General features: G+C 38.9%; 1 protein-coding gene across 2 annotated transcripts in view; it reads right to left on the bottom strand.

The window, feature by feature from the left end:
- Window positions 1-562: 562 nt before the first annotated feature.
- LOC128029331 (huntingtin-interacting protein 1-like) overlaps window positions 563-13,913 on the bottom strand; it is a 44,303-nt gene continuing 30,952 nt past the window's right edge. For both annotated transcript variants that reach the window (XM_052617073.1, XM_052617074.1), the window contains exons 17-31: window positions 13,796-13,897; window positions 9,918-10,112; window positions 9,635-9,782; window positions 9,440-9,526; window positions 8,609-8,716; window positions 7,972-8,108; window positions 6,784-6,894; window positions 6,617-6,675; window positions 6,253-6,346; window positions 6,074-6,174; window positions 4,312-4,417; window positions 4,104-4,227; window positions 3,565-3,626; window positions 3,371-3,488; window positions 563-3,171 (exon numbers count right to left, since the gene is read on the bottom strand). In XM_052617073.1, the coding sequence (XP_052473033.1) occupies window positions 3,161-3,171; window positions 3,371-3,488; window positions 3,565-3,626; window positions 4,104-4,227; window positions 4,312-4,417; window positions 6,074-6,174; window positions 6,253-6,346; window positions 6,617-6,675; window positions 6,784-6,894; window positions 7,972-8,108; window positions 8,609-8,716; window positions 9,440-9,526; window positions 9,635-9,782; window positions 9,918-10,112; window positions 13,796-13,897 (1,563 nt within the window). In that variant the 3' untranslated portion in view covers window positions 563-3,160. The remainder of the gene's footprint in view (window positions 3,172-3,370; window positions 3,489-3,564; window positions 3,627-4,103; window positions 4,228-4,311; window positions 4,418-6,073; window positions 6,175-6,252; window positions 6,347-6,616; window positions 6,676-6,783; window positions 6,895-7,971; window positions 8,109-8,608; window positions 8,717-9,439; window positions 9,527-9,634; window positions 9,783-9,917; window positions 10,113-13,795; window positions 13,898-13,913) is intronic.

Below are 13,913 nucleotides of genomic sequence, written 5' to 3'. Positions count from 1 at the left end.
CTTTCTGATGAGGACAATGTACAAAACTGTAATTGAGGTAGTATCGTTTCAGAGGAAGCTACTTTGTAAAAAACAATAATATGTACTTTGAAGGTAAAAATACGGTTTAAGAGTAAATAAGCAACAAAGATGTACAGTAGGCATATGTTAGCTAGTAGAAATCAAACGAACAAGCACATATGCATCTATGCTTTTCTTAATTACATGCTGCTTTTACCTGCTGTTCTGATATTCACATGTGAGAGAGGACACAGAAAATCCGAGTTGAAGAATGTGTTACAGTGTAGCTTTAGACTAGACTTCTCTGAGCTGTATGAACTCAGGCGGCATTATTTCCTGACACCTGGTGGGATAATCTACAAGTCAACAGGTTCAGTCGTTGCTCGAACAAATCATTTTACATAACTGAATAACTCAGCGGTTGCTTAATCTGAATAATTACACAAATTTACGTCAAAGAATTTTCCCTCTGGCCCCCAAACACCTCAACAAGGCAGACTGTAATATCAATTATTATGACATAACACACACATCTACGCAAGCGGAATCAAGACAAACCAACTAGCATTGATATTTATTTAAAAACTGAAAAATAAAACAAACCCACACAGTTTTAGTAGGCCATATATCATACAATGATATTCTCCAAAATGTTACGGCGCGGTCTTGTGTGTGTGTGTGTGTGTTTCCATTAACAAAAGTGAGAGGCAGTTTAGAGGCTGGCCGAGCTGGTAAGACTAGACAACCGAATCGAAACGGTGAAATAAACCATTACCAGAGGTGATGAAGACACTCCAAAAAAAAAAAAAAAGCAAATTAAATACCCAGTGTCGCAACTTAACATAACAGCTAAAGCAGTGTAATGAGTGAAACAATATGAGGGCAGTAAGACATAACAACAAATGGGATATACATTATATATAATATCTCAGTCACACAGCATCCACCCAAACACACACACGTTATATTAGTATTAAAGGACACAAACGCACACAGTTTAGTCAACGTATGTTCAGACGGAGTCCACTCAATCATTTTCTCTTTTGTAGTTACAGACTGGTAGTTTGTGGAGAAGTTGAGGTAACCCTGCTGAGAGCTGTGCTGCTGGCAGACAGTGCTGGTCTACAAGGCTCTGTGGTGGTCTACATTGCTTTGACAGAAGTGGACAGACTTCTTGAGCCCAACACATTTTACTTAACATTCTTCATGCATTTTGTGCTAATCTCATGAAACCGGTCAAGAAATGTCCAAAAATCCCCCAAAATGACTTCTAGTTTGCAAAAGAAAATTACTGTATAAAAATTACTGCATACTGTATATATTTTAATTTCACATGAATTTAAGCATGTGCGTGTGTATATATACACACACACACACACAATTCTCCCTTTAGTTCATGTGAAATTTAAATATTAGTATAAATAAAATTACAAAATTGAAACTGTAAAGTACACTTGTAAGTAGCTACACATCATGGTAATATTTGTACTGTATATCATGATAAATATCTATAATTCTAAAACCGCTTTAATTTAATGTTTTATTATTAATTTCTACCCATGTTATGGAGAAAACTTGCTTCGCTTGACTCCGCTTCTTATAGAAACTGCACTTCTTTACAAAACATTTGCATTTCCTAGAGAAACGTTTTGTGTTTGTGTTGTGATGGGAGTAATATGAGGTGGATGGAAAAACTATATTTCTGTTATTTTGCAAGTGAACGCAACAGATTCGCAAGCGAAGGCAGTTTCCCAGGGGAATTCAACCCTTTTATCAGAGAACAGTGAAATGTCATTTTTCCTCCAATCATATTTTTCTCATCACCATGTCCCCTTTAGGAGCCCCGTACCATTTCTTCTTTCTTTTAGATATCCAGTTGTAAAAGGGAAGCTCAAAAATCCCAATGAAACACACCAGAGTTGAACACAGGGGTGGCTACATCTGTTCTCACATCACACTCTACTGATCTCATGATCTCAGTTCACAATACCAGACTACAACTTTAGAAACACTGTCCTAATGCTACTCAGATCACCATTTTAAATGTTTTTTGAGGGAATGTGACCCTTTTTCCCTTTTGAAAGGCACAGATGTCTCTCCTCGCTGCAGTGTGAAGAGGTGCGCGTATGTGGAGCTGGAAGAAGACAACAGGAATTAACAGATATTGTCGTATTAACAGCATGTAAACCGTACAGGACCATTCTATGGACCGTTACGAATACAATATGGTGCCATATCTATCTGTGCTGAACTATGACCTTAATAAAGCTATTACGACAAAAACAATGAGCTTCAGCCTCACAAAAACAGTCAGTTCATATTCAGTCATGGACTTGAAACTGGTGAATCGCATCAGGACACAGTTTTGCTGAAATATCATATGTTAGATGAGCAGTTTGTCCTAGAAGACAACATGGTGGAACAGTAAAAAGCCAGTGGATTAAATGTGTTCAGGGTTTCTTATAAAGTGAATTTCCCTTCAGAACAATCAAAGGAAAGCTTAAGAAGAAAAGTGAGCCTCGGTTGAATTTGCTAGTGCTTTAAGGTGTTAGTCCACAGTAGGTCTTCAGCTGTTATGTCCAAAGCACTCTTTTTAGTCCAGTGACCACTGCTAAGGGACTTGTGAAATATGGACCCAGACATTAAGGAATGCATTTGAGAGCTGGATGTCGCACACTGCTGCTGTTTATAAAAGTCGAGTCCGGAAGAATCACAGCACAGTGTCATATCCTGCAAAACGGGGTGAGTCACCCTTGTGCAATGCATCATGGGATGTTTCACGGATAGACAGGATTGTTCTAAATGGTTGGGGATGGGAAAGATTCTCCATTCCGTATGAAGAGGACACGAAATACTCAGACAGTTCAGTGAGCCTGCACATCCCTCTCTGTCCACTATGTGGTGTCTCATCCTTCCTTCCTTTATCTCCCTCTCGCTTCGTCACACAATACAGTCACACTCCTCACGTCTCCAGACTCCACAGGCCGGGGGAAGGAGCAGGTTAGAAAAAAAAGTACCTTTTATTTGGCTTTAATGTACAATAAAGAAATCAAAAAGAGTTAAAAAGTACAATAAAAGGGAGAAGGGAAAGATACTGTGTGTGTACAAAGACGTCAAGCATCCCCCGTTTGTAGGGCTGCTGCACAGAACACCATGAGTCTCAACCCGTTCCTGCGGACAAACACAAAAGAAAGACGAATTATGTACAAGCAAACACGACACCCCATCTGCAACACTAATTCACTTGATACTCCATTGTAAGCCTGAAAACTTTCAATCCACTCCATTTGCTAGGGAATTCTGGGATGATTTCTGAGGAGGAAGATGGTCAGACGGTATTGTGTTGTTGTGCTGTTATTGGGGGTCTTACCCTCTTCCTCTCCTCCCCAGCCCTCTGCGACGCCAGCGAGCTCGTAATGCTTCTTCCTCAGTTCTCCCAGTCGCTCCCTCTCTTTCTGCAGTCGGGTCTCCAGCTCCAGCACCAGCACCTGACACACGTTTAAACGGTCAGATTTCTTCACATCCTCGCACAAATACATGAGGAACAGAGGAATACACTCTCACCTGTGCGTCCATCTCTTGCCTCTTGATCTGAGTCAGTGTCATTGCGGAGAAGTCCATCGTTTCTGAAACAGAGAGAATTGAGCGTCGAAAATGAAATTTTATGGCTTTTAATTCATGTCTAACAGCTGGTCTGGATATAAAAGGACACACAATGTCCCTGACTCCATGTGACTGGTCAATGTTGTTTAAATGTCTTGCCTCCAGAGAAGAGCGTCAGCATGAGAGAGGCTGACTGTATAGACCTGCTAATTTCTGTATCTCTGGAGGGCACCATAAACCAGTTCTCATAGCTATAGTTAAATATGAAATGGGGCAATGTGACTGTGGAGGTCAATGAGAAGTGAAATGAGGCTGCTGCCACTTTTAATACTTTCTTCAGGCTCTCATTTAATGAGTAATGGAGAAATGACAAGAAATTATGGGGGAAATGTTGCAAGCATAATCTGAACCTGAATTTCCCAAATGAGCAGCAATGTTAAACGTTTCTGAGGATGTTGAGTCAGGAGGGTGAGCTGAAAAGGCTGTGCTGTAAACCTCACCTGTGTCCTCGATCTGAGACTTGCCAGACTTGGTTGATGCCACGACTCCCGCAGTGGCCTGGGTGACTCCTTTGGAGGCCTGCCGAAGACGGGAAAGGTTTGGACTGTCCTTGTCAGCTTTTACCTGAAGAGATCAAATGGATTATATATATCATCCTTAACATCATAGTGCTTCAAAGTGAATTCAAGTGCCAATTGGTTGTTGTACCTTAGATGCAGCGACCAGCTGAGCCGTGCTGGCAGCGATCTCATGTGAACACACCATCAGCTCCTCAAACTTGCCCGTGCCTTGCACCATCTGATCAGCTGCATCACTGCAGAAAGAAAAAACTCTTTAATGGAAGCAGCACAATGGGGATAGTTCATAGATCAACTAGTTTAGGATTCAAACCGTAGGGCCCAGTGTGGAAAATGCTAAATCCAGTCATTTAAATGGAATTTACCGTATACTGTGAAATGTCACAGAACTGTGCAATTCTTGGACACACCTGGATATGCACTAATGTCTTTGATTATAAAATCGCAAAAAGAAATATAAAGTAGTGGTCGACCGATATTGATTTTTTTTTGACAGATGCCGATTCCGTTCTTGGAAAGCAGGGGGGGCGATATAAAGCTGATATTTACATTTTTTTTTTTATTAATATTTAAGAAATTTTAAATCAACTGACAATAGATTATGAAATAAATGTGTAAAATAAACATACTTATACTTCATATGACAAAGTATTTTTCACAAATAAATAAATATTTAACACTAATATAATTAAAAAGGAAGTAAACACTGTAACAGGGCACTCAGTGTTCTGGGAAGTTTGTGTGAACTGTGATCACATTTTTTAAATAAAGCCAGGGTAACACTCATTTTACATACAACACACAGTGGAAATTACATGAATATGACTGTGGGCAAATGCATAAAGTGCAGCATAATTTTAAAACACAAATGTAAAGTTTAAAGTAGTCAATTCACAAGGACTGACCATCACACAGAGAACACGTGATCATGCTGGATATAAAAATGCACACTTCACAAGATCTCACAGCTGGATTCGAATAAGTTTATAAGGTTTGTGAAATTAAATTTTCATTAGTTTGCATTTCTATTACTAATAATATAAAAGCAATCGTTATAATATTTTTGTATACATTAATTCCTTTGCTTAACAGTTCGATCTGATTATCAGACAGACTTCTATTTGTATTAGACAGAACTGTTAATGATGACAGTGAACAAGAGGGAGGCACTGTCTGCACTCAGGTGATGCTGTTCTCAGCACCATCAAAATAAAAGTCCCGCCTCGAAAACACTGACCAAGCAGAAAAACTTATCGGCCAATGACGACATTTGAAGAATGCCAAATATCGGCCGATATATCGACTTTGGCAATATATCGGTCGACCACTAATATAAAGTCTACATTTTCTATGCAACAGAGTGAATGAACTGAAATTTAATTTAAATTTATATAGTAAACCTCTGTTGTGCAGCACTTCATTTGTCCAAAATAAAAATGCTATGTTTTGTTATATATTATTTTTTTCATATTTTCATCTGATTACAAGTTTTATAGATTAATTTGAAGGCCACATTTTTTTTATTACACATTTGCTTAAAACATCTTAAAACATATCTATAAAATATATAAAAAGTAAAGCAAAATATTTTTATTTTCTTATTTTTAATAGGGTCCTGTTATTAAATGTTTTATACATTTATTTAATTGTTAAACTTTTATGATTTAAATTCAAAATGAAGAACACAGAATTTGAGAAGAAATAAAAACAGAATTTCTATATATAAAAACAAACAAACACAAATAAATAAATAAAATGGAAACATAAAACTTATTTTATAGGGTCCTAAAACCTATAAGGTTTCTGTAACCCACTGAGATTTTTTTATAATTATGTAATAGCATCCCCCAAAAATGACGCATTTTTATTTTTTCTCCGTCTAAAATACTCACACCAACATGGTTGCACCCCAACCCACAGCCTTGGAGGCGGAAATGAGACCCTCTGTCCATCGGGAATTCTTGACGTAGAACTCCTTCATTGATGCGGCCCCCTGTGAACACTTCATTAACACCTGTTTCTGCTAATTTAAGCTCGAGGTTTCTTAAAACTTCTAGATACGTTGACTCACCCTGCCGCTCTCCACGATGTCCCTCTGCAGGTCTTTGGAGGACAGCACCAGCACTTTGATGGCCTGCATGAGATCTGTGCAGGACGCCAAGATCCTGCAGGGGGCGACGGAGAGCAACATTTAAATACTCACAGGCCTGTTTTGTATGCACCTGGGTGGGTCTGCTAATGCGTCTGGGTGAATGCAAACGTGCAACGCTATCCAAGTGAAATAAGCTCAGCATGGAGACATTTTGATCACTGAATACCCAAATCCACTGAGGAACATCAACTAAATAGAACCTGTAAAATCGCTTTTGTAACTGTAACAGTAATCTTAAAAACATAATTTATATGAAAAACACATTTGGCTTAGTCTGTCTGACCTTTCATTGACTTCCATTTTGATTCCAGTGTCAACCGCCCTGGACTTATTGAGCATTTCCTGTTTTGAGAGCAAAGGGGAAAAACATTAGAGGAGTAGATTGGAGCGCTTCATGTTTTATTAAGTATCTGTCTGTAGGACAGGGAGAGCAGGGAGCCGTCTGATTACCTCAATCCTGGCGGCGGCTGACTCCACAGCTGCCGATGTGGCTGCCATCTCCTGCTCCACCAGATCTCCCAGCTCCCCTTGCTGCAGTTCCAGACCCCGAGGACGCAACTTCTGCTCAGAGAAAACAAAATAGCATACTACTATTTCTGCATTATGAAATATGAATACTCATGGAATACCTGGTGGATACATTCTGAGTGCTAAAATGTGCAGCATGTAACCAGAGCACACTGTGTGGATTACAGTATCCCACAATGCAATATGCTTGACCTTCCATCTGCAGCATAGCCAATAATCATCTGTGATATTAAAATCCCTTTCTTGACTCTTAATTGTTCGGAGTGCCAACTATTAAGACAAATTAGACATGACTTTCTATTTCTAATGGAAAAAATTAATCTGAATACCAGTTCAGATCAGATGGCAACTTGGTGAATTAAGTATATAATGTGCCATAATATTCTCACTGATGTTTATTATTGTATAATGTTGTTAGCTAAAACGGTTACAAATTTGTGTTAACTGAAATCACATAAAATATTAAAATAAAATAAAAACGTACAATTAGATGAAAAACTTAGAAATGTTGCATTGGCAACCAAGTGAAAATAATTTACAGTACTAATAAATTACTAGGATAATTAAGAAATATTTCAAATTAATAATAATTTTTTTTTTTACAAAAGCACATAAAATTACTAAAATTAACAAGAAAACTGAAAATAAAATAAAAAACTGGTAACACTTTATTTTGCAGTGTCCTTGTTAGTAGCTACAGTAACAATAATAAATTATGCATAATTACATGCAACTATAAATCAAACCCTAATCCTAACCAAATAGTTAGATCATCTTATTAATTAATATCACTCAGAATTTAAATGTATAATTACACTGCAAAAAAAAAGTGCATCCTAAAAGCCAATTCACAATATAAATAAATACTATAATAATATATAAATAATACTAAAATAACACCAGGTAGTACACAGAATATAACATACATTATGTAGTAAACACAAAACAAGTATTCCATATTAGTTTTGGCTTAATTCAAATGACTCGGAAATAAATAATAATTAAAATAATAATAAAAAGAGATTCTCTCTGCCAATTACATGCTGTTTTTTTTTCAGTCCACAGTGTTACTATACTAAAACAAGGACCATCTCTCAGTGTCTCGCTCACCTCGCCCAAGACCATCACAGTATCCAGAGCCGCCCTCAGCCGGCTGCAGTCTGCCGTCCCCACAGACTCCTGCTCCTTGAGCTGGCAGAGCAGCGCCAGGGCCTCCGCGCCACACTCCTTCACATTGTCTGCCAAAGCTGCCCACACACAGACAAAGACAAAGAGAGAACGTAGAGAGCAGTCAGACGAGCCATCTGTCACCTGCAGACACTCCACATACGCTCGGACTGACACACATTTCCTGCCATGTCCGGCTGTGACGTGATCGCTCATGTGCACGGGAACCACACATTTAGCCGGTTTGAGTTACGTCAAGTTCCTTTAATACAGCTCTACTGAAAACATCAGACCTCCAGGGAAGGAGTTAATAACAGAACCGAAGTGACACTAATGACCTTCCTGATGTATGGAGACCAACTCAAACAGAAAGTCATATTCTTGGACGGCTCTCTATATGTGGATACAGTTTAATAATAGAAATGACATTTATGCTGCCTATATCAATCAGATAGTTCTGGATGCTGATTGGTCAGTACAGTGTCAATATATGTGTCTTTAAAGAAGTATTAACATCGAGCTGCATCAGCTGTGCTGTTATGAATATGTAGTGTTGGGGTGATTGGCGTCTTGTGCTCACCGTCAGCTTGCTCCACCGGCACCATGTGGGAAGTGGCGCTGCCCTGCACGATGACATCGCCCACCAGGTGAGCGAACTGAGTCACCGCCCGCACCAGTCCAGACACATCTATCAAACACATAAAGGGAAATCAGTGAGAAATATATGACCGCCTCTCATCTCAATAGACTGAGTGTTAACAAAAGTGATGGAAAAGTCTCCATGCATTCACGTTGAATCATTTTTGGTAATGGATTTTTTAAAAGGTACATCCTTAGTTGAATTGTGTGGGGTTTTTTATTTTTGAACTTGTGCATTTTGAGTGTAGAACAGTGATGGAATAAAAATAAAAGTTTTCAATACTGTTAAAAGTAGCTCCGCTGCCTTTAAAATTGTGTAGATTTGACTCAGTACGGAGTTTTTCCAACATTTAGCAGAGTAGCATGACAAATCAATACATTATGGATGTGTCACAATATATTGTGCAGCCTCGGTACTATCATCTCAGTGTTGGATCAGATATGGTTTTAATGTTTCAGTTTCAATAATAAAAAAAAACTAGACTCCACATATATATGGTGAAAAAAAAATCACAATAACTGTTACCATTGTATTTTACTTTATACTTTTAATAAATGCAGACTTTTTGAAAATAAGGAACTTACTGACCCCAAAATATGTGAATGTTAATATATAGTTTGTCTTTGCTGTTCTTCAACTACTTTAAATGACGTGTTACTTGTATCTTGTAAAACTACAGTTTCAAAGCAACACTGCTGGAGTCAATGGTACATTGATGAATACTAGTTGTAAATGAGTGTGTGTGTGTGTGTGTGTAACGTAGTAATTCACCTGTGTTATCTGATACAAAGCCGTCTCTGGCTGACTGCAGCCTCTCCACGCAGTCCAGAGCCACCTGGCACCTGCACACCAGGTAATCTACACACACAAGAAGGTCTTTTAATATATATTACGCTCTCGTAGGGCTATTCCTGCTGTGTGTATAATCAGTGGGAGGGTTTAGGGTCATTTGAGCTGGTCGCTGACCGGCTGAACTGGTGCAGCTTATGTGTGCGGGGTCCTCTAGCTGATTCAGGCAGTCCTGTACGATCCTTCCCGCCTCCTCCAGAGCTGCTCGCAGAGCCACCCAGCGCAGAGAGACCAGCTCGCTCTCCAGAGACTGCTCACGACTCTCCTACAGATAGAAAGACAATGAAAACAGGCATTTTAGACACCATGTTTATTATATTTACAGCATTCTTCTGGTATAATGAATCTGAATGCTGCAAAGCCACTATTGTAAAATGACAGTAAACAAAGAATATTTCACCTTCTCATTGAGTTGGTTCTGCAGGGCCTCAGTAGCTTTCACACCACTCTCCCTCTCATTGGTCAGACTGCTCTGCACACGCTTTAACTCCACCCCCAAACTGGCCAGCTCCGCCTCCTTCTGAGAAACAGTCTCTATAAGCCCCGCCTTCTCAGCCTCTAGAGCAGACAGCTGAGTACTGAGCTGCTCAGTCGACTATACGAAGAGAGTGAATAAAGTTGTCAGTTACAAGATTTAATGTGACATTTTACTGAAAACAGAAATCATGAAATCACAAAAAACTAATGTTACTGTTAACTATAACTATTAAAAATAATTTTCATTCATTGAAAAAGCTGAAATAGAAATTACTAAATTACTAAAACTAAAATGAAAACCTAAAAATAGAAGCTAAATCAAGATATTCATATTTATTATAATAGTATATAAATAATACTAAAATAGAAAAAGAGAATGAGGGTTAGGCATGAAAAAAATCAGATACTGAAAATAATAGTGTTAGGGACCATTTATACAGATCGCATCTTTCCATCTAAAAACGCAAATGGTTTTTAAAAAGCACAGCATGACGCCTCCATCATGTTGCAGTCAAATTAAACTGTTGCCATGCTAACTTTCTAATGTGAACAAAACTTCACAACACTTGCCCCACGTGGGATCTTCTGATCTTTTGGCAATGACATTGATGAGCTGCACTGCATGTAAAAGCTGAAATTATTTTTGACTTGACACGGTGCATTAATAACACGGACGTTGCAAAAAATGTGAGACACTGCTAAAGGTGTGACATACACATCCGTCATAGTTATACCATTAAAGCACTGCATTGTTGACATACTTGCATGCGCCTTCCCAGCTCACCCTGGTTCCCTCAACAAAATCCCCCAAAAATAAGCTCCGCGACCAACAATATTTTATGAATCATACATATTTTGCTCATCAAGATAAACTCCACAAATGAACTTTTGGAATTTTGAAGTCTAGATAAAATCTCCAGAAGTCGTGGCCTAATGGTTAGAGAGGCGGACTCCCAATCGAAAGGTTGTGAGTTCGAGTCCCGGGCCGAAAGGAATTGTAGGTGGGAGGAGGGCATGTACAGTTCTCTCTCCACCTTCAATACCATGACTTAGGTGCCCTTGAGCAAGGCATCGAACCCCAAACTGCTCCCCGGGCGCCACAGCATAAATGGCTGCCCACTGCTCCGGGTGTGTGTTCACAGTGTGTGTGTGTGTGTGTGTGTTCACTGCTCTGTGTGTGTGCACTTCGGATGGGTTAAATGCAGAGCACAAATTCTGAGTATGGGTCACCATACTTGGCTGAATGTCACGTCACTTTCACTTTCACTTTCAAGTAAAAAGTTAAATACCGAATATAAACAAACTACATCATGGTCACGAGACATCAACATCATTCACCATTAAACATTAATTTTGATTGGCATGATCATGTTTAATTACAGCGATTTAATTAATTAATTACCGATACAGATATTAAGGAGTACAAAAAGGCAGATATCGATATCGGACGATATTCTTTGTATATATTACAGAACAGTACCAGTCAAAAATTTGGACACTTTCCCATTCGAGTGGTACAATATATAGAATACAGTATATACATACAAATAATATATATATACACACACACACAAACACATTTTTTGCAGTGATCACTCAAATATGGTAATCAAACACTTAATGGAGGCAGGGCAGTTAACAATTTATCAATAAACTTTATTATCCAAAATGGAACTGACATCAGCGCACTGAACAGTAAAGTTGAAGTTAATTCAACTTTAATTCAATTCTATTCAACTTTATTCTGTTGTAGTTTATTTCACTTCGGAACATTCATTCACAGATTTGCGCTACTGCCTTCACACACAGATGAAACTTATTAGAGAAGTTATAATATACCTTTGTAAATAAATACAATATAAACCCACGTCTCGTGCACTTTAATAATGCCCTTTGAATGTAACGTGTACGTTCCCTTGGATCTGGAATCATGGTGGAATTTCTGAAGTTATCCTCCGAATTTGGTGCAGATTCGCAGCGCCTTCACGGAGGTATGGCAATTTCAATGGTTTTCCATAGACTTAAGCCTTTAAAGCTTTTCATCCAGGTCACCAGTAGCAAACAATGGAGCGTGATCTGGTGGACAATCTAAGTAATTACACCATTTAAAGCATTTTATCTGCATTATATGTTAGTGTGACGAGTGGGGCGGGGCCGAGGGATGTGGGAACGAGGAGTGAGGCCGGTGGAGTGATTGGGAAATGAGCTACACCTGCGACCCACCACCGGTCTCGAGTCCCACATAGGAGATGGAAGGATATAAAACTAGAGCGACGACAGTGAAGGACGAGAGAGGACCAGGCCTGGGCTTTAGTTTATGTTTTACTATTTGTGTGCATCAGTTGTCCGTGAGGGGCAGATGCGCTGTTGTGTGTTTATTTTTGTAATTAAAGTTTAATTTTGATTGTTCGCCGGTTCCCGCCTCCTTCTTCCCAATGATTAGGAAGGTTTTATTATTACAGTTAGTAAAAAAAAAATCAAATTGGCGGCATATTCACTGATTACCGATATATCGGCTTTACATTTAATGTCACCGACAATCTCTCTCTGTAGTCCCATTTAGCGGCTTTTTTTCAAAACAGCTTGTTAACCACAGACCACAGAAGAATTAACCACATTAACCACAAATATTTCATGCATTTAACCGAAAACCCACTGACTTCAGAATGATAGAACTGGAAGTGCTAGATTGCTACTTTTCTCGGGTTTTGACCTACAAAACTACATCATCCCTGCAACACTCTATAAAGTTTATTAAAAGTGAAACTGATACAGTCATGCTATAGATGTTAACCATGTTTTGAGGACAGATGCCTTGAGCTGAGTCAGCTGCTAGAGGCAGCAGTGGAGGTGCTGCAGCAGGTGACAGAAGGAAGAGGGATGGAGGGGGCCGGCGGGGGGACATATCGAATCCCACATGCAGTCTGGACACATTAACTTAGGTAATTCAGCACAGAATCACCATGTCCACCTGCACTAGACTAACCGCAGAGACAGTGATACATGAAACCTGTGCTGGGCTGAGCTCTGAACGGGTGTGTATGGAAGAGCGTTAAGATTCAATATTTCTTTATAGGGGTCATGAACTGAGAAATGAAACTGTAAGAGTTTATTGTACTACAAAAACATCTCGTAAGTTTCAAAACTCAACACTTCCTTGTCAGTCCAAAAACAGCTTGTATTGAAACCAAGCTGATAAAACAGCAATTAATTTCATATTTCACTTCAATATGATGTCATAGAGTGACAAAAGAACGCCTCTGAAGAAGGTCAATGTCTACGTCTACATTTCTGCCTCTTGTTTATTGTGTTTGAAATGGTTTCTTGGCATTTCTCAAGGATCTGGTAATGTCACAAGTCTGAGTAACACTGTTTTTTTCCATATGTCTCTATTGCTTTGTCTGTTACAGATTGTTTGATATGCACTGAGTATTTATACAATTTTAAACAAAATGATTCATATTGTTTTCAGAGTACATAACAGCAGTGTCCATCTATTATTTTAATATGCAAAACTGTTAGCTAATCATAGCCACGGGCATTCACTTCCAAGCGTGGAATGCAGCATGTGATCAAAACGGCGTGCATCAAAGAGAGGGTCAAAAATAGAATCGAATATTAACCCATTATGCTGATTTTTAATTTATAAATCTTCCTAACATTATAAGTTGACCTCAGAGGAACATTAAACAATTAAAAAAATGCAGTTCATTACCTCTTTATACACGATTAGGGCAAAGAATGGAGATGGATTCATGAGGTGAAGAGGAAGAGAAAGATGGGTAGAGGGTGAGGTCCCACCTGTTGGGAGGAGGTGATGGTACTCTTCAGGGTCTCTAGTTCAGATCTGCTGGACATGAGCTCGGCTTGTAGAGCTTGAAGCTGCTCTAACTGAGTCTTCTCCTACTCGTGTATATAC

This window comes from Carassius gibelio, chromosome A15 (genome assembly GCF_023724105.1).
Source record: "Carassius gibelio isolate Cgi1373 ecotype wild population from Czech Republic chromosome A15, carGib1.2-hapl.c, whole genome shotgun sequence".
Taxonomy (NCBI): Eukaryota; Metazoa; Chordata; class Actinopteri; order Cypriniformes; family Cyprinidae; genus Carassius; species Carassius gibelio.
The sequence above is the reverse complement of the archived record's forward strand: the minus strand, read 5'-3'. Positions and strand labels throughout refer to the sequence as shown.